Consider the following 26,242-nt stretch of genomic DNA (forward strand, 5'->3'; position numbering starts at 1 on the left):
TTTTTTTTTTTTTTGACAAGTAACCAGGGGCGGAGGTTTTAATATTTATTAATTAAATGCGAAACTACAATTTATTCATCAAAATGAGCTTAAACTCAAATAAAATTAGTATGGTTGAATAGGTATTTTCAATACGTTTCAAACGAGGTATCACTTGCTGTAAAGGTCCTATTTAAAATCATCTGTCACAGTGGCGCTGCAACTTCATCTGTCACTATCACGTCACTTGTTATGACTAGTTAAGAAGCCTACGTCTGTTTATTACCTCCCACCAAATTTCACTTGTATAAGTATTGTACAACCGATTAAAAGATACAAGGGAGGAACGGACTTTTGACTAGCACTGTGTAAGAAACGATACAAGAAAATGTTTTGTGTCATACGGCTATTAGACTTACACCAAAAATCTTCCTGAGGATTATAAGTTTGAAATGCGAGATATTATAAATAAAATGCGTAGTCATTACAGGATCTCAGGTGTAAGTGCGTCATTCATCCCCACTCCATCTATCGGAGAATGTTGTGTCAGACAATAGGAGAGCAATAGTATTTTCTATGATCCATGCTATGTTTAAATATTGTATTTATCATTTTTAACAATTAATTTTTTTCTTGTAGGGCACATCCCGCCAGGTAGTTCAGATTGCTTAAAAGCGTGGTCAAGAAACTTCTACTCTATTGTAGATCGTTATAAGGATATAGTTAGGGCTCAATTTTATGGTCACAGCCATGCTGATGAGTTCGAATTGTTTTATGAAACTGAAAATTACAGTAAGTAATTAAAAGAGATAGAGATATTTTTAGATAAAAATCTTTTTTTAATTTGCAGGTAAACCAATTAACGTAGCCTACTTAGGCCCATCGATTACAACATACGAAAATCATAACCCAGCTTATAGGATTTATTATATTGAAGGGGATTTTAGTCATTCTAACAGGGTATGTATATGTTGTAGTGTTATATATAATAATTAATCATTCAAAACTGCTATTTTATTCACAAATTTCAATTTTCTATTTCCAGTACTTCTAATTATGGTGCTAAGGCCGTTAAAGGGCCTCGACTTTCTCAAGCTTTCTTCGCCATTCTGCTCTATCCCGTACTTTTTAGTTGGTAACTCCGATTTTCCCAGCATCCTGTTTTACCCCGTCTATCCACCTCAGCTTTGGTATAATCCGTCTTCTCATTCCCACCGGTTGCGCTGTTAGAATCATTTTTATCATGTTCGATTCCGGGGCCAGTATACATGTCTTACCCACTTCACAAGGTTCGTCTTATCTCATCCACACTAATTGTTTGTACTTCGTCTTCGTGTATTGGATCTGTTCTGAAGTCTCTGTAATTTATTTCGCAATGTGGACTTATCTGAAGATTACGATAGATATGTATGAGGGAGTAAAATCTAGTGTTAGGACAGGAGCGGTAGAGACGTCAAGGTGGAATACCATAATTTGGTTAATAAATCCCTATTTGTCTTAGAAATCTTTACATGGTCTTGTTTTCTGCTAATAAAATAATTGTTATTTAGATAAATGTACATCGTATGTATCTCATAATAATGAAACTCCATTTTGTAGGATGTTCTGGATCATGAAACGTGGACCACCGATTTAGAACACGCAAATAAAGGTCATAACGAACCAGTTTGGTACAAATCGTACTCAGCGAGAGACACTTATGGTATGCAGTCACTTGCTCCGGAGGAATGGAATAAACTTATAGATAAAATGGCAGCTAGTGACGACTGTTTTGATTTATTTTATAGGTAAGCATACATATGGTGAGAAAAGCATTATATATCAAGTGGTGATTCTTGAGGATGCAGTCGATTTGGCCCACAAGACAAAGAAAACTCTTTGACTTACTGTCAAGCTTTCGAATTTATTTTCAATTCTTTTTCAAGACATCTGTTGATAAAATATGAATATAAATATTATGTAGTTATAATTATTAATTTTCTTACTTACTAGTCGTGATATACAAATAATTTTGACTTTACAAAACGCACAATCACACACATATTAAAATTTAAAAAAAATTCTTCCTCAAAATTATATTATTGTCATGTTTGGTTGATTATTATACATATATGAATGAATATACAGTTATTTTATGTAGTCAAAGTAATTGTTTCTATTTCAGTTGTCACTGAAGTTCTTCATTTTAACAATGTTTACGCTGAAGTATTGCTGAAAAGCAATACCTTCATGGACACACTATATCGATAATTCCTCTCTATTAAAACCAAGTACAAGAAGTGGAAATAGATTTAATAAATTTAATAATAAGATAATTAAAAGAGAAGCATCTAATATTATCAAAGAAGACTGTCAGAAAATATTCGCCAAAGTGATCAAAGTTGAAGTATACTATAAGAAGATTGAGCACTTTTATATGAATGGTGGAAATATGTCAAGGATTGCGTTTCTACAGATGGTATCAAATTCGTTAGAGATATGGGTTTGGATCAGTACTAGATTATCTCTTGTGGAGCGCTGTCTTTGGTAGCCAGATTGTTCCTTTGGAATAATCTTGTGTTTTTCAAAATACCATAAAAGACGTTTGTTGATCTTTTTTTTTTCGTTAGCTTACACACAGTACATGTAAGAGAGATGGACCTATAAGATTGTGAAAATATAGTTGACTGATTTGGCTTGAATATTGGTATAATAATGGACTTGCTCCGTTGAGATGGAAATTTATGGGAACTACAGATTAGATTGTATAAAGTTATGAGTTTATTAAGATCATAGATAGACAAATGCTTTAGGAATGCATAAGGAATATCATCAGGCCCAGCTGCCTTAGTGATTCGACTATTATCTAAGGCAGATATTAGCTCTTGAAGGCAGATATTAGCTAGTGAAAGGAGAATTATTAAGGTATCTACTATATTCAGAAGATACCATATTATTTCTGTTTGAATATAATTCATGATGACAAAATAATATTATTAGTTTTATTTCTGAACTTCTCTTCAAAATGTTTGACCAAAATGTGTTAGGAATAAGTTCATGTGAAGTGATCTCTATACCATTTGAAATTAAACGAGTAATTTTATTATTAGTTTTGTAACGTTGAATTTGTCGTATTTTTCTAAAGTTGGCTAGAATTGGAATTTTCATTAATGGATGATACGTAATCCTGCCAGGATGATTCTTTGCTTTTTTTACTACGTCCTTGGCTTTAATTATTTTATAATTTATTAGATTTTCAAGGCTTCTGTTTTTTTGGTACTTATTTAAAGCTGTTTTGGATAGACGAATCGCCTCTACACAAGAAGAGTTTCACTAAGGAACTGCTTTATGATTTTGAGATAATGTTGTTTTGCCAATGTGAGTATTAGCAGCTGAGAGAATGTGGTGTCTGATATTGACGTTAATAAGTAGTCTACATTATTGGTAATTAGATGATCATGAGCGAGCAAAAGTGTTTTAACAGCTTTTGAATACTCTGATCACTGACCAGTTAGGTTTATTTAATCGTCAATAGCTTTTGACAGAGTCAGCTCCACTACCATTGTTGAAAATTATTGTAGGATAATGATTGCTGTCCCATGTATTTTAAGTGACTCTGTCAAATTACATCTGTAATAATGAAAAGACTGTCGTTTTAAAAAAGTTGTTATATTTTTAGGTTTTCTATTGCTAAAATAAATAAAAAAAAAGAGCGGGGACATGCATGCATTTTTTGCTGAATTTTCAAAATTTTGAACTGTATACTCACGTTCATTTTAGATTTAACTCTTTAGCTCTTTTAGTAACAATAAATATAATAATAACAACAGTAATTACAACAGCTATTCTACATCACTTATCAATGCAAGCGTGCGGTAAGAGGGAGGGTCCCTGTAAGGTGTTAGCCGCCGCACTATATCTTAAAGCAGAACTATCAAACCCTCCAAATCGTAGCGTTCTACTAAATATATTACTGCTACTTTTAACCACGAAAACTTGTAGCTTGCGAAAAACATAACCGCCGTAACCTGGTACTTAGCCGAAATGCTATACGACTTTTTCTGATACGATGTAGTAAGTAGAACTAATCATCTATTCGAACCTTTTGGGAACAGTAAAATTCATGCGTACTTTGAAAGCGACAGTGAGCGAACATTAGATTGATAAAGAAGTTTTACAAATACTATTATTTTTTTTTTAATTTTAGGCACTACTACAGACACAGTCCTACTAGACCATCCTGTGATACTGAATGTAAAGTTCAAATATTGTGTGACTTAAAAACTGGAAAGTCTCAAGACAGAAAGCATATGTGTGGCGAGTTACAGTATGTTTAAATAATTTTTGTACATTTTAATATACAAACATCGAAAAATAAACATTATTTGACAAATATTTTTTTTTATTGATACTCACAACAATGATATGACATTCTACTGTTTAAAACGGACGAGAATAAAGTGTGCTTAGTAGGTCGTGGGAATTTATCTAAAAATTCTTTGGTGATGACAGACCTTAATTGCAACAGACATCGACGTGGAAGATGGAACGACCCTTAATCATAGACATAAAGGTAAAACATGCGATACAATGTGCAAATAATTGGAAAGCTTGTGGACAAGACGAAATAGAAATAGAAACATAAAACTACTAACACATCTTTTTAACAACATATATGAAGTGGCGTAATACTCTTCTTCTTCTTCTTCGGCTTTTCCCATTATGAGTTCGCCGTTGTCGTCCTCCACAGCACTCTATTCTCCCAGTCACCTTCTCTGAGGTCTCTATCTATCATAGCATTTCCGACGTATGTTTGTCATCTTGTAGCAGGTCTTCCTCTCCGTCTTCTTCCCGGCGGGTCCCAGTTTAATATTCTTTTCGGCCACCTATGCTCTGGCATTCTTTTTACATGCCCGTACCACTGCAGGGCTCTGTTTTCCAACTTTTTTGTAATTGAGCATTTTACTTCCATTCTGTTCCATATTTCCTCCGTTCTTATTCTATCCGCTCTTGTGATTTGTAGACATCTTCTCATAAAGTCAAGTTCAACTGTTCTTATTTTATTTCGTATTGTTGTTGTCATTGGCCATACTTCCGCTCCATATAGGGTAATATTCATCACCATTTTTTGAAGGCGTTGAAAGTGGTTCAATCTATTTTCGTTTATGGACATCAAATCAGGTTCAGGAATGGCTGTCAAAGGCCTTCCAATCAGAAAATGAGCCGGAGTCAAAGGACAAAGGTCATTGGGGTCTGATAAAAGGGCAGATATAGGGCGACTATTAAGGACAGATTCCACTTGCGTGAGTATTGTAGAGAATTCCTCATGCGTGAGGTGAGCATTGCCGACGACGCGTTTTAAATGCGATTTCATTGACTTAAGCCCGGCCTCCCAAAGGCCACCGAAGTCCGGCGATTGTGGAGGTATGAAGTGGCATTCAATACTTTCGGTTATTGAGTGGTCTTGAATCTCACGCTTATTAGTCTTAATAAAATCATAAAACTCTTTTAGTTCACGATTGGCGCCCTGAAAGTTAGTTCCATTATCAGAGTACATCTTAAGAGGTTTTCCCCTTCTGCTTACAAAACGCTTAAAAGCTGCTATAAATAATGAGTAGTTAAATCGGATACGAGTTCTAAATGAACGGCACGAGTTGTGAAACACACGAATAAGGCTACTTCTTCTTCTTCAAGTGCCGTCTCCATCAATGGAGGTTAGCGGTTATGGTGGCAAACGTTTGTCTATCTTCAGCTGTTCTTAAGAGTTCCTCAAATCCAAGTCCTGTCCAGTTTCTGATATTACGTAACCAGGACAATTTTTTTCTTCCAATTCCTCGCTTTCCTTCTATTTTGCCTTTTATTATCAACTGAGGGATGTAGTATTTCTCGTTGCGCAACAAATGCCCTAAATAACTGGTTTTTCTTCTTTTGACTGTTCTCAATAGTTCTTTTTCTAAATTGACTCTCGCTAGTACTTCTTCATTTGTTTTTCGTGCTGTCCAAGGAATTTTTAAAATTCTACGGTACACCCACATTTCAAATGCCTCGATTCTATTCAGGCTCTTTATTTTTAAAGTCCATGTTTCGACTCCGTAGAGAAGAACAGACCAGATAAAACATTTTACAAGTTTTAATCTCAATTTAATATTTATATGTGTATCGCAGAATAGAACGCGCATCTTAAAGAAACTATCCCTAGCTTGAGCAATTCTCGCTTTAATTTCTTGTTCTGGGTCCAGCTTGCAATTAATCCAACAGCCAAGGTATTTGTATTGGTTTACCTGTTCTAAAATATTCCCATTTATTTTTATAGGTAAGGGGATATTCTGTTTTCTTTGGATCACCATTACCTTTATTTTTTTTTCGTTGATCTTCATTCCAAACTCTCGACAAACATCCTTAAGGTGGTCTATAACCCTCTGTAAGTTTGTGTCTGTATCAGCCAGTAGGACAGTGTCATCTGCATATCTTATGCTAGATATTGGTTCTCCATTAATTTTTATTCCTGTGGAAAGGTTTTCCAAGGCTTGCTTGAATAGTAGTTCCGAGTAAAGATTGAACAGCATAGGGGATAGTATGCATCCTTGCCTTACTCCTTTATTTATACTAATATTTCTAGATGTATGATCGTCGATCCTAATCTTGGCACTCTGCCTCCAATATAAGTTCTTAATTAATCGGAGATCTTTGCTATCCAAGTTGATGCTCTGCAAGGAATTTAACATTTTATTATGGTTTACGCGATCAAATGCCTTTTCAAAGTCTACAAAACATAGAAAGACATCCTTTTGTTGGTCGTAACACTTCTGCAGCAGTACTTGTAATGAAAACAAGGCCTCTCTGGTCCCCATTCCGGCTCTGAATCCAAATTGATCGTATCCAACTTCTTTTTCACACCTTTTGTATACCCTATTGTGAAGTATTTTTAATAGAATTTTAAGCATTTGGCTCATAAGACTTATTAATCTAAAATCTGCGCATCGCCTGGAGTTAGCTTGTTTTGGAATGGGAATAAAAATAGATTCTAACCATTCCTCTGGTATTTCCCCAGTATCGTAGATTGTATTAAACAAAATTACTAACAAATCAATGTTATTACTTTCGATCAATTTAAGTATTTCAGGATAAACTTCATCAGGTCCAGGGCTTTTATTGGTCTTTAATTGTTTAATGGCATATTCCACTTCGACTTTTAGAATTGGTGGGCTTTCAGTGACATTATTTATTGTAATGTCTATTCTTTCATCTCGGAACAGCTGTTGTATAAATTTTTCCCATTCTTCTATTTTATCTTTGGTGTTATGAATTAACTCTCCGTTGTTATTTACCAGTGGGCAATGTTGTTTTTTGTGGATGAATGAAAATTCTTTCACCTTCTTGTACATATTAAAGTAATCATGTCTATGTTCTAATTCTTCTATTTCTTTACATTTTTCTTCGAGCCATTTCTCTTTTGATTCTTTTATTTTCCTTCTTATTTCTGTATTTAATCGTTTGTAATCGCTTGTGTTCTTATTTTTGTATTTCCTCCTTTCGTCTATCATCTTTAGAATAGCTGGTGTCATCCAGTCTTTTTTTGCCATTAATCGTGTATTTGGAATTTCTTCCCTTGCAGAATTGACGAGGATGGATTTTATTTGTTGCCAAGTTGTATTTATATTTTGGATATTTATTTGGGTTCGGTCTATTTCTGAGAGTTTTTCATTTAGTTTTACAGTGGTTTTATCTTTAATCTGTACATCTTTTAGTAGTTCCATATTAGGTTTGTTCTTCGGCTTTGCATTTTTTATTACTTTAATTCTTGTGCGAATATTTGCTACTACAGGGTTGTGGTCGGAATAAGGCTACATTTGCCTTTAAAAGTTTGCACCCACGCCTCTATCGATCCTTGACTAAAAAATAACCAGCGTAATCTACGCCTGTGATATGAAAAGGAGGGGATGGGTCAACACGATCCTTCGGTAAATCACCCATAAATGTAGACAGATGTTTAGGTGGACTTGCACGACAACACCTAATACAATTATGGACGATACGCTTGGCTGCATTTTTGCCATGAATAGGCCAAAATTCATCTCGCATTGTAGATAAAAGAAGAAGAGGACCTGCATGACAGAGTTTAACGTGCAGTTCTGAAAGAATTAAGTCAGTAAAGTAATTATTAGATGGCAGCAAAATTGGACGTCTCTTCTCAAAAGAATAAGATGAATTTGTTAATCTACCACCAACACGAAGTATTCGATTTGAATCGAGAAATGGTTGCAACGAAATGAGTTTGCTTTTTGGGCTTACAGACCCCTTTTTTGTCAAATGTCGTATTTCTTCTGAGAAACATTCATTCTGAACTATCCTTACTAGGTAAAACATAGCGTTCGAAACCTCCTGAGAAGTTAAAGCATCTGAAGCTCTCTCATGAAGGGAAGACTTGGATATTTTGCAATTAATGAATCTCAGAATGTAGACAGTACATCTCTTTACTTTAATCAAACTAGAGAATTGCTTTATTAATGAAAAGTCTAATGTGGCAGACAAAGTAATGACCTCGGCAGTCTTTAACTCCGGAATGTCATTTGGAAGCGAAAATTGTGTAGGATAATCATATGATTTCAGCCAGGAAGGTCCATGCCACCATAAGTCAGAAGATACGAGTAATTTGGGACTAATTCCACGAGAAGTGAGATCAGCAGGATTGTCCTTCGAAAATACGTGGTGCCAACTTTTCCTTTCCGTTTTGGTCTGAATCTCAGCGACACGATAGTAGAATCAGACCAATGAAATACTTGATACTATTGATATCTGAGGACTTGATTACCCTTTCAGACAAACGGCCCCACAATTCCAAGCAAGGTATGCTAATCACCTTTAGGGGTGCAACCTTGGATTTTGTACATAATAGACGAACCAAAACATGTTCATCAGAATCAACACTCTTAACATAGATTGCAGCATCATATGCCTTGTTGCTGGCATCAGAAAAACCATGTAGCTCACAAGAGATCGAATCCTTTAATTTTACGTACCTAGGTATTTCGACATTATTTAAAGTAATTCCTCCTTGAAATGCTCCCACTGCGTAAAAATGATTTGGGGAACAGTTTCATCCCAGCCTTGCCTTTCTTGCCAAAGAATTTGCATTATCATCTTGGCCGTAATTGTGCAAGCGCTAAGCAGCCCAAGAGGATCATAGATCTGAGCAATACCAGAAAGAATTATTCTCTGCGTTACCTTATTAGGATTAGGTAAATCATCTACCTTATATGTTAGTGTGTCCGAATCACACATCCAATTTAGGCCAAGTACCTTTACCTTTTCTTCTCCACCGAATGATTTTAAATTTGATAGACACTTGGAACTTTGAATTTTATTAAGAACTACCGGATCATTTGATACCCTCTTCCTCAACTCAAACATCCGCTGTTTAAGATATTGTTGATATCCTTGCATACATTTGACAATGACTCTCCACCTGTCCTTCTGACATCTGAGAAGATCATCAACATAGAAATCTCGCTTGATGATCTTGGAAGCAGTAGGGTTAAAATCTTTATTCTCGGATGCTAAGTGAAATAAGCAACGAATGCCCTGAAACGAAGCTGAAGCTGTTCCATATGTGACCGTATTTAGCTGATATGTGCTCAGAGTATCAGAAGGAGAAGAACGCCAGAAGATTTGCTGAAGTGGTTGTTCAAGATCAACGAGCAGCTGACGATACATTTTTGTAATATCAGCAGACGCAACAAATGCATGTTGTCGAAAACGCAATAAAATTAAGAATTATTCGTTCTGAATGGTAGGACCCGAAATTTGAATGTCATTTATTGATAGACCAAAAGAAGATGGAAAGGAACCGTCGAACACCACACGAAGCTTTGTGGTGAGACTGTCATCCTTGAAGACCCCGTGATGGGGAAGATAATACGAAAACCTACGTTGACTATCATCAGCCTTGGACATGTGACCAAGTTGTATGTATTCTTCCATAAATTCGGTATACATCCTTAGGATGTCATTTTTTTTAAGTTTTTTCTCCAGGTTGAGAAACCATTTTGATGCCTGTCGCTTTGAATCACATATATTTTCAACGGAACCCCTTAGAAGTATGTTGATGATAAAGCGACCTTCGTCATTTCTCTTCACAGTTGAGGAGAAGTGTTTTTCTCATATTAAATTTTCCTCGGAAAGTACAGGTTCCGTGTACTCTTCGAGTTCCCAGAATTTTTGTAGCCGAACATTTAAGTCAGAACTTGTATCATTTCTACTGAAGTTGCAATATGGAACTGATTTCCTTTTGTCATTGAACTGACCGGAAACTATCCAACCGAAACTTGTTTGTTGCATGACTAGAGCAAAAGGATCTAGACTGAATTGTCCTACACACAAGATTTTCCAGAAGGTATCAACACCTATCAGAATGTCGATTTTTAGAGCAACATGAAAATCTGGATCTGATAGCCTTAAATTACATGAAATATCTAAGTTTCCAATGTCGAAACTATATGCTGGAATTCTATCGCAGATTCTATTGACTACGAGACATGAAAGGTATGTAGAAAACGAAGACTGCCGTGACTGAATCTTCGCTGTGCACTTAGATCGAATGTTTGAGACTGCATGACCTATCCCCACAATAGAGATATTGACCTCGGACCTTGATAGCGCTAGCTTATCAGCTAATTCTCTCGTTATGAGACTTGATTGAGAGCCACAATCAAGAAGAGCCCTATGTTTGCGCAAAAAATGTTTGAATTTTTCAGGTAATACTATAATAATTTTTATTAGAACCATTTTATCTGACACTTCACCTTCTAATTGTTTAATTTCACTCATATATTCTTCAATTCTTGCTCATCATTCGATTATTTGATGAAAATCTCTATCTTAGCTTCTTTTTTTGTTCTTAATAAACCTTAAATACTTGAGAAATCGTTGATTTTCAGTACTATTGATTGTCCGATTAGACAAGGTGATTTAGTGAAACGGTACGATTTGGCAACGCTGCTGGCGAAAAAATAGTGGAGCCACTGGCTTGCAGCGTAAACGCGGTGAATCTAGAGAGTGGCAAGTTTAATTATCATGGAGAAGGATCGGGTGAACAACGCGCATTTAATGTGAAAGCCTATTACAAAAATGGTAAAAATTTTGGACGTGTACAACGAGCGTTTCGTTTACACTACCATTTGCCGCCCCGCGGTCCAGTTTCGTCTAACAAGGCTATTCAGAACACACAGAATATTGAAGCAATGCGAAACTCATTACACGCGAGTCCTCGTGCCGAATGCCTGCGACGAAGATTGAATCTGGGATCAAGCTATACCACTACGAGCAGAATTTTGCATAAAGATCTCCAGTATCAACCATACAAAATCCAGATTTTGCAAGCCCTTAACGTTCGAGATTTTCCTACACGACTAGTTTGTAAACAAATGTTGGAACATATTAATGAAAACGACAACTTGCTGCATAATCTTTCGATAATCATCTAAGAGGGTATGTAAACAAACAAAATATTCAGAAAAGGTAACCGTGCGGTGTGCAATTTTTTCGTTAGGGATCGTCGGCCTTATTTTTTGAGGACAAGGATGGCCACGCAGTAACAGTAAATTCTGATCGCTACGAGCACATGTTAAATAATTTTTTGTTTCGGCAATCAAAAACTACAGAAATGAATACACGACCTTTCAACAGGATGGTGAAACATGTCACACACATCACGAGTGTCAATGGATTTACTAAGAGGATCGTTCCCCAGTAGTTTTATTAAAAAAAACGGCGATATTCCCAGGCCACCTCCTAAGTAGTCCGGACTTCTCCCTATGCGACAACTTTCTTAGGGGTACCTAAAGTCGAAAGTGTTTCAAAATAACCCCCTAAGAACTATTGAGAGAACTGATACGCGAAGAAGTGGTAGCATTACCTCAAGAAATGTTACTCAATGTCGTAAACAACTTTGTACCACGGCTGCAAGAATTTGTCCGACAAAAAGGACCACCTTTCCAATATCGTCTTCAAAAACTGAATATTTCTTCACTTACATATTAATTTCTACCTGCATAGTATACTTTTTTTTATTAAATTTAATAAAAATATATGTTTTCAGTTTTATTTTTGTTTGAAATCGTACTATTTCAGTGAATCACCTCGTATTATGGACTATCTTTTGTTTTTGTCTTGTGCTCTTAACATTAAAAACTTTTAAAACTGTTAATTTTCATCATAAAAATCTTCATCGGCCAATTGTTTAATGGATTTATCTTTGCTTTTCTTTTGTACCTATTTGATGGGCTCTTGCGTTTGCTTTTGTTGCTGTTTTTAATACAGATTAAAAAACTTTGGAAATAATTGATTTTTTTAATAAACTCTTTAACTTCGACAACCTTTCCAGCGATGTTCATGGAAAACAGACCCGACTTTGTTACTATTTTCTGCTTTAATAAGACATTTTAATATTATTTCTTTAATAATTCGTTTTGTTTAAGTTGGCGCTTCCATTAATATCTATAAGATCTTCATAATTATCCTGTTTCGCTTTATTAGTATTGAATTGTGGGTTTAGGATATTTGTAAAAGGGCGAATAAAAATAAAAACAAATTATTTATTACTTTATTGACAAAATCATTACAATTATGTATTGAATGGAATGTATAATCCTTTCTATATACTTACGTTGCAAAAAAGTCTGAGATGATGATGTGACAAAAATGTATTTTGATTATTTAAACAGAGGTGAATTAATAGGCATTGGGTAAACAATTTTAAGAGGTCACAGCCAAACGAAAAATTGACAACTACGGAGAAAATTATATACAGTATTCCAGTGAGCCTATTTTAAAAGAAATGAAATTGCACAAATAGAAAATACATCAAAAGAACGCTCATAGAAAGAAAATAAAATATTTTTGAACAAGTTGTCTTGTTTTTTCTTTTATATAAAATTCGTATCATAATTTTTTAATAAATTTTAATCTCCTTATAAAATCTACAAATATCTAGTTGTAATACTATAAAAATATAAAGTCTAATAAATAATGTACAATTGTTATCCATCATTGAAGAATCAAAATCATATTTACAAACATATCCAACAATTCGGCAAACTTTAATAAAAAAAAATAATGTGAAAATCAATTAACTAAAACCAAAATTAACAAAAAAATCACAGGGCTTAACTAAACTCTGTAAATTATTGATTATTCTCCTAGATCTTTCAATCACTACAGAAAAATATTAAACAAAATGGAAATTATTTCATCCTTTTTAAAGGCGATACATATAGTAAGTATTTCGTCTTTTGACCAAAACGTGTGGTTTGATTACCGCAATAAAAAATGATACATTTTACGTAATGTAAAATCCCCCACTTCACATCTAAATGTCACATTTCACGTCAAAATATTAAGTTTTACTGCAAATGATATATTTTATCTCACGTAAGATGTTTTATTTTAACGTCACATGACATGTGACGTGAAATTGGACCTTTTACGTCATATAAAATATACCAGTTGTTATTACATGTGACATTTTGATGTGAAGTGTATTTGACGTGAAATATGACATTTGACGTAATGAAATAATCTCTACTAATGTGCAAAAATGACACTAACAAACTGAACAATTAATACATGGCGTGCAACAGTTTTTTTCAGAAAAATAATCTTTAAATTTGTCGTCTAGTTCGCCACATCATAATATGACCGAAAGACAAAATTCTTCACTTTCATTCGGTTATCCTCCATTTTGCAAAATATAAAACTGTAGTAACAATAATTATTTAGCAAACTGTCTAAACACCATACGAAAAACATAGTTTTTTTTATTCAATGACAGAAATGCTTATATATTCTCGTCTATTTTTATGAAGTGTAGCCTCTTGATAAATGCTCATGTCTAACAAAATGAAGTGATTTTTTATTTATCATTTGTTAAAAGTTGCTTAGGTATACCATAACATTTCATTCTGTTCAGTATTTACTATTATGATAACTTTTTTATGATTTAAACTAGTATATAGAAGTTAGACCTAGTTAGTTAGTCAAGTTGGTTGGTTGGTATAGAGACGTGCCTACAGAAACTAATAAAGAGGAACTACAGGGACATATCTATAAAAATTATATTATAAAGGCACTGGAATCGAATCGAATTGACTCTAAGTTAGTTTGGAAATGTCTTCAGAATCTGATTCGGATCGGAAAAAGTAACAAAATAAATTTAGTCTGGGTGTTTGGATACTGGTATTGAAGAGAATGAAAAAGCGGATCAACTTGCCAGGAGAGGGACAAAACAAATATTCATAGACCCAGAAACTTTCATGGTCATCACAAGAAGCACAGCCAACAGAACGATATCGGAATCGGTGGAACAGGACACTGTCGCCTCAAGGGACCCATGAATAAAATTGGACTGACAGAAAGTGCCGATTGCAGATTTTGTCAGGCTGAAGACGAGACCAAAGACGTCATCAAAAGCCATAATAGACGTTAAAAACGCAGGGCTTAAAGGATAACTTAACCAAAGCTTGAGTCACAATAAACCTTTTAAGTCGAGTGGATGGGTGGTTAAACACCCACTCATATTGAAGTTAACCTAACCTAACCTAATCAAGTTGGTTTGGTTTTACTAGTTTTTTTATTCAAAACAAATAAATAAACACGTTTTACGATAAACATATTAAATTACAGTTTGTTTACAGTGTAAATGGAAAAAGTTCAACATATTTTCCCAGTTATTACTCTACAGGATTGGTTTCCAGATACCTATTAGATCAGTAATGGCAAACATGCACAACTTAGTTGCAAAATTGTCAAAAGTCAAGTTTTACTTGTAATATTGATTATTAGATGCATAACAATATTTTAATTACAATCTGGAACAACAAGATATAGACCAATAATTAATTCTCTTCTGATCAAATAGCGTATTATCGAAAATATATTTGACTTTCATCGACCATGACACTCTTTAAGCCAGAGTAAATTAGCACGACGATCGCGGTAACGAACAAACATGACGTAATTAAAGGCATGTAAAGGCACTCGAGCCATATGACAGCAGGTTAAAAGCGCTCTTGATTTTCCTCAAAGACAAGTATAAAAGTTTTTCTTCCTTTAAATTTATACCTTCTGAAAATACTAAACATGAGGAATTGATTACAACGTAAAAACAAAACAAATATAAATCACAAAAATAACTGTTGAAAAATGATGGTAGCTTAGATGAACAAGAGCCTTATTTTTGTATAACCCTAAAGGAAAGTACAAAAGAAAGTCCTGAAATAACACTTCATTTTATTAAACAATATCTATGTGTGATAGCTTTATAACTAATTTCAATTATTTTTTTAGACTCAAACAACTGTTAATAACAAATGACCATTTGTTTTAAATACAGATCTCTAAAAACGCAGTTTATTATTTTAAGTAGTATTTATATGTACACAAAAGTTTGACGTCTATAATTGAAACTATTTATCAAGCTGTTACAGCCGTAATAAATTAAGGGTTTGTGAATCAATATTAAACAATAGATTTCGGATACTTAATTAAAATTATATTTACATTGAGCTCGACATTAGTTCGAATATTTCAATCAACTGAAAGAGCAGCAAATAATCCACAAAAAAATTTATAATTACCTTTTTTAAAATTTAAAACGATAAATACACATATTTTCTGGGGCCAGTTTGAAACAAACCAATTAACATGGATATATTGTATTAAAATTACCTTTGTATCACCCTTCACATTCACTTTAAAGTGTCATTGTATTAGATCTTCTTTTTTATTACACTAGATAAGTTTTTTTTTTGTAAATCTTATTACTGTGTTGTTTATTCTGTGAATGTGCATAGTAAACAAGAGATCAGGTATATTATACACTACTAGAGTGTTTATGGAGTATCCTTCACTAATATTGATTGGTTTTTTAAAAGTTAGAATACAAAAATTCCATTTAAAACCTGAATTATTATCTACAGATAATATTCCTGGTTTAGATAGTGTTCTTGAGTTACATATTAAGTGTGGCACCATATGCAACAATGTCTTCAGAAGTGAAAACAAACGAATCTGGGGAATACAGTTTACACTGTGTTATGGGGCGAGAAATTATTCGTTAGGCTACAAATTATCTACATGACGTATCCTCCTGTCTATTAGAGCCGGAGTGTTTTGTTTGACAAAAATTCAAGTCCTTTTTACTCCTGCTTTGGAAGTTTCGTGAAATCGTAGAAAAAGTTCCACCTTTTTTGTTTATTCTCCTGAAGAACTATATAAGTATAATGAAACGACGATATAACGCATATCAGTAACTCAAAAACAATGCGATTGCACGTTTTAAATTTTAAGAAAGATTACTTACATTATAAGACGTAATTCCTGGAAATGAACTTTAGAGATTGAATCAATAATGCAGTCTATTAATAACAGCAGGTACAAAAACAATCAAAGCTATGAAAATCTGATCCTACTTTCTGTTCAAATACAAACAATTACCATGCAAAGCAATGAACCAGCATGCTGTATGGAAGAGCAAAAATAATATCCCCGTACTAGACTTTTTGGTCTAAAAATACTTTTAAATGAAAGCAGGATGTTTGATTATTATATATAGGTTTTCTTTATTTTCTGTAAAGTCCCTTCATTCGTTATGTTCAAGTTTTTTAAAGAACCTAAATTATCCTTTTTTGGCGGGAGTGAATCTGTTGATACATTCAGTACGTCTAAGTTAACCGTCTTCGTCCTCGGAGCTAAAAAACTGGTCTGGTTGACAGTTAATCTGTAATAAAAAAAATCCATTGGCGACTTTGTGACACATATTTAAATTTAAATTTCATATAAACTCAAAACCAGTAGAACTGATACAGAAAACTAAAAAATAAAACAGTACTCTTAAATATACAATTTTTAAACAAAAAGAATCAAATAAATTCAATAGAATTAAAATGTAGATGTAACAAAACAAAATTTAAAAAAAATTAATAATAGCCCTTTATCTTCTCATGAATCAGCATACATCTTGAATTATGTATGAAGTGTTATTAGGCCGGATAGTTATCAATATATCGATTGTAGCTTGGCAATCACAGGGCCTCCCTGATTTGCAGATTTTAGTTTTCTTTATGTTTTAAATATTGTTGTGCTCAGAATTTAAAAGATTTTTTCCAATATATGAATAACATCGGTAACAGGACCTGTAAAGTAAATAGTATCGCTAACGTTACGGAACAAACTCACACCAAAAAACATTGAGAATCCTATACAAACCAACCAAAAGAGTATTCGTTCAATTAGTATTTGTAGCATGTTTGATATCGAATTGTGGTCATTCTTTACTACAATAGTCTCTATATAACGATTCCCTATATAACGATAATTCACTTATAACGATGAAAATAGTAAACGTTGTTTGGTTCGTCATAAGGACAATGTATTAATTCTTTCTCTATACCGATATCGTTCTCTTTATAGCGATGACTATAATCGTCCAATAGTCGATGGTAAATGTGTTATTGTTTGAAAGCCCAGACTACTTGAGTCCCGAGTAGAAAGGTCATTGTCCAGCGGTTGTTTTATTTCGCGCTTAAGAAATGCGGCGACCCCTCCTACTCATTGTTATTCAAGGGTTGAGTGATACGAGTTTGTTGTTCGCGCGGCAAGCCTAACAGTTTTTACACAGATGCCATCTATTGACGACTTCTCACTTCCAGTTTCACTTGTGTCTTCAGGGCAATAGAAAAAGGTGAAAAGCAATCGGATGTCGTTCGCCGTACGGGGCTGTCTCAGCCAAGTGTGGCTACGATATGAAAGGACAAAAAAAAGTGGCTTGAAGCGGAAATTGAGGGCAGCAGGAAGAAGTTGCTGAAACCTCAGCACGAATATTTAGATCGCGCTTTGCTTCAGTGGTTCTAACAGCAGCGTATGAACCATATTCCACTCTCTGGGCCTGTGGTCAGGACAAAAGCTGAGTTTTTTGTAACTGAGCTTGGAATTGAGAATTTCAAGGCATCTGAGGGTTGGCCGAGCAAATGGAAGCTGCGGCACAAGATCAACTATGGGCAGATCAGCAGAGAGGCTCGCGATGTTAACAAAAACATAACGGATGATTGGCTAGAAAACGTATGGCCTGAATCGTCAGACTCCGACCATATGCGACAGACGACATTTTAAATGCTGATGAGACTGGATTGTTTTTAAAATGATACCAAACAGAACTTTAAAATTTAAATCATAAAAGTGCGGTGGTGGAAATCTCTCTAAGGAACGTATTGCGGTATTAGTGGCCGCTAACATGATAGTTTTAAAGAAGAGGAAATTTTGAGTGATAAGGAAATCGAAAAACCCACGTTGCTTTAAAAACATCAAAAATCTACCCACTACAAAGCAAACAAGAGTGCGTGGATGACTACGGAAATTTTTGAAGAAGCGACAAGAAAATGGGATGTAGAGCTTAAAGGGAAAAATATTCTTCTGCTTGTAGACAATTGTCCTGCTCATCCTGTATTGTGTGACCTTCAAAACACTGAATGTTGTTTCCTTTCATTAAACACAACGAGTGTCCTTCAGCCCATGGACCAAGTGTTATCAAGAGTTTGAAAAGCCACTAAAGGAGAAGACTTTTGATAAAATTGATTGAGAACAATGGCGATCTCGAACTAAACGTCTTTACGCCATCCTAATGATTAGTAAATCAAAGGTGACGAGCAATACGATAAAACATTTCTTCAAACACACAGGAAGAATGAAAGATCAGGGATTTATTGAGAGATCTTCCTGAAGATGACCTGCTATTTGGGCTAGACAGTTGGAACTTCCTATCATCTACGGACCAGAAGAGCTAACAAATTTCGGAGAAGTTAATGAAAATTTAGCTACAACATCTGGACTTTCTGACGAGGACATCCTACAAGCAGTTCGTGTAGAAAAAGAAGAAAACAGTGACCCTGAAGTGGAAGCTGAGCCAGAACCAGCTCCGACCCCTCAGCAGGCATTATATACGGCAAAAGTATTTCATTGGTTTTTCATCCACCAGGAAGACTATATGAGTGGTGTGGAAGATTCTATGCGTCTTCAGGACAAGGTCGGGTCAGTTCTGTGGAAAGGGAAACATACCAAGGTGACAGACTTTTTCTGTTAATGTACGCTAAATATAGGATGTAATCTTTTTTCATACCCTGATGAAAATACTGTACAGTACCATATTATTTTGTTAGTGTACAGTCACTAAACACCGAGATAATTATAATAAACTTAGTGTACTTTAGTATCTGGCTTAAAAGAATACAGAACCTAATAACCTACAATAAACAGAAAGAGTTGTTGCTACACCATATAGTCACTTGATAACACTTTTTTATCAAATTCACGTGCTGTGTGATTACAACATTCGATTTGTTGTTTTCTTTTCCACGTGACTCTTGAAACTTATTCAGAACTTAATCCATAGAATCGTTCGCGTAGATAACATAAATCGATGTTATATCTTTGCTCTTTCACAGATTAAACATTTAACATATTGTATATAATTGGTTCCATGGTATATTTGATTTAATGAAGTATGAAGACGGATTTATTTATGAATTGAACAGCGCATGAGACCCAAATGAATGATCTAGCAACAATTAAGTTGAACTGACTGTGATGAGCAAACCAAGTAGCTCTAACTGAAGAAAGAAGAATGTTCTTTTAAGAAAAATCTGAAAAGTGAAACGTCTGGAGATAGTGAATGGTGAAGACATTTTTAGATGCAGATATGTTCATACAACATTTTAGGAAATGTTTAACGGATCATTAGCCACATTAAACACCAAATGATGAACGACAAATATAATACTGTTAAAAACACTTAACATTTAACATATAGCTTTATTTAATCAATAAGCACACAACTTACCTCTCTAAATGGTTGTGCTGTTCAATAAACGGCGGATTAGGGTACTGTGAGCGGCCATGAAACCTCCGGGAGACCAAATATCCACATACAAATCCAACGATTAGGCCACCCATACAGGCAACGGCTACAATTATATGTAAATATTCAGAAGTGTACAGGGTCAGCTTACTTTGGGAAGCACATCCCGCCACTTTACTGTTGACTTCATTACAATCCGCTGATTCTTCTTCGAGTTTTAGCAAGGGGTCGTTAGATTCTTTACTTTCGTCTAAAGAATTCGTATCGATTGGGCTCACATCGTACTCTTTGGTAGGAACTGCATTATCTATAAAGTTGGTTATTACAATATTAGCAAATTCATACTGTGTGGATAAAGGTATAAGTATATTTATTAATCTATATTCTGGCATCTCATACATACCTTAAAATTACCATATACAGTGTGTTCAATTTTATGAAAAAAAGATATTTTTTATAAAAAGTTCTAAAAGATCTAAAGCCTAGAATACAATGATCAGATATTAAATTTTTCATGTCATATACGCGGTTTGTCAAAAATTATGAATTTTATGTTCATATTTCTTGACAAACCTCGTATATGACTAAAATATGTAATATTGGATGATTGTATTTTAGGTTTTAAAACATGCAGAACTTTTTATAAAGAATAACTTTTTTCATAAAACTAAAAATAAAAAAAGTTCCCTCATATGGTGCGAACTTAATTGGACACACTGTATAAAAAATAAATAGTAAACAGTAAAAAAGATACAATAAAATAGTATAAACAAGGACGTTAGGTATATGGTGACAAACAGAAATCCAACTTATTTAAATAAAAAATAATCACTAGCAAACCAAAAATATGAAGGAAATCTTCGTGCTTGTTTTGGCAAGCCTTGAGTTGGCACTCCTGTATTACATGTTGTATCGTTTGTCTTACAGTAACACACGTGAGAGAAAGTAGCTCACCACACTTATTTAAGAAAATCTACACATTTGTCCTGGTTTCTGCGTACTCTATTACCCCTTATAACCCCGACGTTCTTACGTGTAGGACGCTAATTTCAATAATTTCTGAACGCGGCCCTAGATTAAATCTGACAACGCGGCCTATCACAAAATGTTACTCAAGCTCAAGCACGAATAGTCCCATTATTGTTTAGTTTGTTCGTATCGCTCGAAGGGTCTAATTGTGTTGCGGTATGTAAGAAATGAATATTATACTTTTGGTAAAATGTACTTCATTATAATGTTATGTATATTATAATTGTTCATTTATCCAAGTCGTAAAATAATTGTGTCCAAAATGTTTGCCAGTTGGCTGCCAGGTGGTGATAAATTTGACCGTCCTATATTTGTTATTTCACTTAGTATTGAGCCCAAAAGAATTTGTTGGTATTGTTATGAACAAACTGCTTTATTTATTTATTTTTACAGAGATTTTTCTTTACATGAGGCCTTGGAGATGTTGGAAGAAGATGAATTTCCCCATCCTCAAGCTGATATAGTTTTGTTTCCTCCGGAAGATGTCGCTGAAACAGATGAGGATTCTGGTGAAGAAGAAAACGTGTCAAATTGCCTTTAAATATGTTGAGATAAGTAGCTGAAATCCATGTACCTTGTTCGGTTGACTTGGATGATAATATTCCATTATCAAATTTGGTTAAACCAAAGAAAGTTTTGAAAATTCCACGGCAGTACCACTGTTCTGAAGGGGTAAACATCTCAGAGGAAGTAGAACTACTTGATAATTGGTCAAAGGATAATGATCTCAATACTGATAAAGAAGATACTCCCATAAATTGATTCATGAAGTTGTTCGATGAAGAAAGTTTTGTCTTGAAATTTCGACTGGTTGTCAAATCCAATAGATTCGTATGAATTCTTATTCTTAGTGGTTATGCTCAGTACCCAAGGATGAAGATGTATTGGGAAAAGGATAAAGACGTTTGTAATTCCCTAGGTTCTGTAGCACTCTCTAGGGATGGGTTTGATTTTATAATGAGTGTTTTGCATATAGCCTATAATAATAATTGGGACAATTCTGACAAATTCAGTAAAGTTGGACCACTCTTTAGGTTACTAAATCAAAATTTTTTAAAACATGCAGTTTAAGAAGAAAACCACAGCTTTGATGAAGCCATGGTTCCGTATTTCGGGCGTCACGATTGGGAGTCATTTACAAAAGGTAAACCGATAAGATGGGGATATAAACTTTGGGTTGAATGTAACAAAAATGGATACGTGACGTGGTTTGAACCATACCCCGGAGCATCAACACACGTATCGCCTAAATACAAGTATGTTGGTGTAAGTGTGGTACTCAGTTATGTTGATATTCTTAGATCAAAGTGGAAGCTGAAAAGATTTCATTTTTTGACAATTTTTTCAGTACCCTGTATTTGAAATGCTAACGGAAAAAAATATCAGAGGAACGGGAACTATAAGAAGTAACAGAATATCAAAAAACCCGCTGAAATCAGCAAGGGGGTTACAAAAAGATAAAAGAGGTTCGTGCACGATGCTAAGTTTGATGCAAATAAGAAACTGAACAAAGTTGGTACGAATCCTATTCATCAAGTAAAGCGATACTCGCGACAAGAAAAAAAAATTATATTTGTTCCTCAATCATTTGTGGTAAAATTATATAATCGAAATGTGGGCGGCGTAGATCATAGAATAATGCCGTCAAAACAGGCTGCTTTTTTGGGTTGTACGTCTACGATCGCTATATAGATCTTTTCCTTTATGTGAGTAGTATTCCGTCAACCGGTCCTACAGAGGACTACAAAAGACTTCAGTTCTTTCTTGAACTTTGTCGTGATAGTCGTTCAGATTTATTTGTGCGTCCAAGTTCCGACTTTTCGATTAGATGGTTGTTTGAAGTCCAGAAATACGAGTCTCAGAACATTTTTCATGGCGCGCTTTATCAAAATTATCGCGCGCGCGAGTCAAATAATTTTTCGGCAATGTCCTGATTTCCATTTTCACGAATGATAGATACGTTCGCTGGTATCATTACATCCTGGGATATATTAAAGGTTAACGTGACAAATTTAAGTAAGGATCGGAATATTATATTAATTACCACAAGTAAGTAATAGTTAAATAATTTTACCTAGGGATGAAGTTCTGCATTTGACAGCACCTCCATTTCTAATATCTTGCGTTAGTTGTTTGTTTAAATTAGACATCTCAACGCGGACACAGGTTCGTGTAAATGAGTTCCAAGCACAATGTGGATCTCGCAGTTCCAAACAGTCACTAAAAATAAGTTATTGTTAGTTAGTATATAATAATTTAATAAAATTTGGTTTTTAATCATCAAGTGAATGAGTTTGTACTCATATCTAGTAGACTAGAATTCGCATATATACTAGAAATTTGCATTAAAACTTGAATAATTTGACAAAAAAACTTTGATCGGTCGAAAGATTAAACAATTTATTCTTTTTTCTTGTTGTTTAGTACTGTGGCAATGTACAAAATAAGAGAAAATGTTGCCAGATAAATCAACACACAAAACCAAGACGTTTAGTCTAATCTGTCACGCGACTTTGTTGCCACGAAATCACCTTCTCTGATAAATTTACTGTTCTGATCGCACATTTCCATTGATCTCCATTAATAGAAGATAGCAATCAAAATCGTAAATTCGTCTCTGTTCTCACACGTTCTTATTAAAGTGATGTCCAGTTCCTGCTGATAGGCAACCAGCACAACCTCTTGCTTTCCCTATAAATTGCTACTATGTACTTGTTATATGTTGCTATTACAACATTTTGCAGCAGAAATATCTTGATATATTTTATAAAACTTGCTATAAGGATGTGATACCTAGACTTAAAAGCAACAATAACGAACTGGTCTCAAACAGTTGAACTGTGGTGCTATTGTCGAATTCTAATGATCGTGATCTATAAAGCATTCACTGGTTACAATAATTCCCTATTTAATTTAATTTATATCTAGAATCGCATGATATATTCATATCTCAAACGCTTCCAGTACGTTTAGAGTTGAGATTTTCAGCCTGCACATCTCTACTCAGTAAAAAACAAAATACAACACTATTTGGTAAAAGTTGTTCGAAAAATCATTAGATCAGTAGAAATTATAAATGTCACAAAAAAAAATGTCCGAAAATTCAAGATATCACATTTACATCTGTTAGGTGAGCACACAGGATAGAACCTAAGGACCCAACTCCAGGCATAACGCAAGACTCAGGTTTTATAAGCCTTTACACATCATACGTGAGTCTCTGCCGTGAGTGGCCATCCATTGTCTAGCTTCTCATGGAACAAGAATGGGTCAGAAACAAACAAATGAAGCAAACACGGAAGACGAATAGCTTCAATCATCTGAAAACTGCGCAACTGGATCTCATCACATACCATACTTCCGAAGATGAAGAGTTGAAGTTTAGTGAAAAGTAATCAGCAAAATCGCCATTCAGCTCAATGAGTTACGAAAAGCCCAGACAAACGAGTCTAAGATTTAAAAACCTGTTGCAGATCCAAAGATGCTCGATAGAAAACGATAAAATCTATCTGAAAGCCACAACGATAGATGTATACACAAAACTACTAGTTCAATCTGACAAGAACAAGAGCATTAGATTTTATTATTACATTATTTATAAAAATATTATTTACTGTTGGTAAGTAACATCAGAATTCGAATTTTGATATAAATTAATTATGTAGATATGGACGCTGTAGGAGAAGACTGGGAATCTTTATTAACACGAACAATAATAGATAAAAATCTCTTGACTGCCAGCCAACCAGTAATATAAGCAGTAAAGAAGCCCCCTACCAAATCAAAGCTGTTAAAGAACTGTAAGGTATCCTTAGTAAATTGACACAAAGTTGTTTCCTGACTAAGACTAATCGCTAACTGAGAAGCACCTTTGAATTGGCGACTAGTCTGTCAGGAATACCATATAGCGATTATTGCCACATAACTTTTGAGAGTGTATGCTGCAGTCCTATACGCCTTAACGGCCTATAAGCCCCAAAAACAACATATTTACCCCAAATCTACATAAAGGTACCATAATGGTAAAATGTGTTGTATTTCTAGAGGTTCTCTCTAGGTTCTTCTAAAACTCTGGCCTACCTACAAATTTAAGTCTTGTACGTCATCGGTGAATAATAGTTATATTTAAGTAATAATTGAACCTATTAACAAACCTGCATCGGGTGAAATGTTCACAGTGGATCAGTGTTACGAGTTTAACTTCACTTCTACTGACGGCAATGACCTTTCCATATTCAGGGGTTATTTTTAATTGTTTTACGGGGGTAGTTTTAGGAAAAACTTCATTTTCTGATATGACAACTGACTGCGGTGGTGCAATACCGTTTGGAATATTTACTACCTTCAGAACTTTACCATCATCTAAAAATAAATTAAAATTAGTGGTTAACACTCACAAAAAACTAGAAATATATTTTTTTGTACTAAGTATTTAAGTAAATTCTTATGATTTCGTCACAATAAGCTGTTATTATCACATATTGTAGTATTTCTTTTTTTTTTTTTTAATGCCAGCTTCAATTTCTAATGATCAATTTAATTTTATAGTCAATTCATAAAATAAAGACAAATAAGTAATAATAAAAATAATAATAACCACTGTCTTAATTTTAATAAACTAATCTAATAAAATTGTAACATAGAGTTCAACCCTTGACCTGGTTTACTTTTTAAAAACGAACTATCAATCTTTTCCAAAATGCCATTGTCATTGAAACAGTCAATTATTATTTCCGGCATCTAAGGTTAGTTGGCAAACTCACGTTCGACAGTTCGAATGTAGAAATGTTTTACTTCGAGTAGGGACTTATGTTCTCGGTTAGCAATACAATTACATCGGCATATTGCCGTATAATTTAACACTTTTAAGTTTGTTTTCATCAATGTAAAATGTAAACTCAATCACATCTTTGCATTTAACAGTCAAAATTTTACTTTACGTTTTTCCTAACAAGAATTACTTGCTTTTTAGGTTCACCGAAGATGGACTGATTAGTCCATCCACTTACAACAGAAGTTTTTTACTTGGATGTTCGATTTTTTTGAACTAATATGATATACAGACAACTCCCGGGAATCTTCCCTTTTTTATTTTAATATCTGGAGACCTCAATTTTGCCACAGTTACTGATCCATTTTTAGTTTCCTGGTTGTAACATGACACATCATTACTAGTCAAATTACATGATACACGACCATTAGCAGTTTCTATTAGAAACTCTTTAGGAACTTTATTTTTAAATTGGATATTTTCTTTTTTCATATCTCGCAATTCTTGTAGTGTACTTTGGCTTTCCAACATGGGAGAATCAAATTTACTACTTAAGAAAGCTATAGATTCTTCAATCT

At 34.3% G+C, this 26,242-nt stretch overlaps 3 protein-coding genes across 5 annotated transcripts in view; 1 reads left to right on the forward strand and 2 right to left on the reverse strand.

Moving 5' to 3' along the window:
* LOC140451728 (sphingomyelin phosphodiesterase-like) overlaps window positions 1-4,351 on the forward strand; it is a 40,257-nt gene extending 35,906 nt beyond the window's left edge. The window contains exons 9-12 of the mRNA XM_072545571.1: window positions 619-771; window positions 830-939; window positions 1,579-1,766; window positions 4,166-4,351. Coding sequence (XP_072401672.1) covers window positions 619-771; window positions 830-939; window positions 1,579-1,766; window positions 4,166-4,295 — 581 coding nt within the window. The 3' untranslated portion in view covers window positions 4,296-4,351. The remainder of the gene's footprint in view (window positions 1-618; window positions 772-829; window positions 940-1,578; window positions 1,767-4,165) is intronic.
* Window positions 4,352-10,116: 5,765 nt separating this feature from the next.
* On the reverse strand, window positions 10,117-10,785 carry LOC140451729 (uncharacterized). Its single transcript, XM_072545572.1, has one exon. It carries the CDS (start codon window positions 10,783-10,785, stop codon window positions 10,117-10,119), a length of 669 nt encoding a protein of 222 aa, XP_072401673.1.
* Window positions 10,786-12,545: 1,760 nt separating this feature from the next.
* Window positions 12,546-26,242, reverse strand: part of LOC140452069 (semaphorin-1A-like) — a 559,254-nt gene continuing 545,557 nt past the window's right edge. For all 3 annotated transcript variants that reach the window (XM_072546113.1, XM_072546114.1, XM_072546112.1), the window contains 4 exons: window positions 25,048-25,255; window positions 22,968-23,113; window positions 19,847-20,171; window positions 12,546-16,732 (listed from right to left, as the gene is read on the reverse strand). In XM_072546113.1, coding sequence (XP_072402214.1) covers window positions 16,558-16,732; window positions 19,847-20,171; window positions 22,968-23,113; window positions 25,048-25,255 — 854 coding nt within the window. In that variant the 3' untranslated portion in view covers window positions 12,546-16,557. The remainder of the gene's footprint in view (window positions 16,733-19,846; window positions 20,172-22,967; window positions 23,114-25,047; window positions 25,256-26,242) is intronic.

Source organism: Diabrotica undecimpunctata, chromosome 10 (genome assembly GCF_040954645.1).
Source record: "Diabrotica undecimpunctata isolate CICGRU chromosome 10, icDiaUnde3, whole genome shotgun sequence".
Lineage (NCBI taxonomy): Eukaryota > Metazoa > Arthropoda > Insecta > Coleoptera > Chrysomelidae > Diabrotica > Diabrotica undecimpunctata.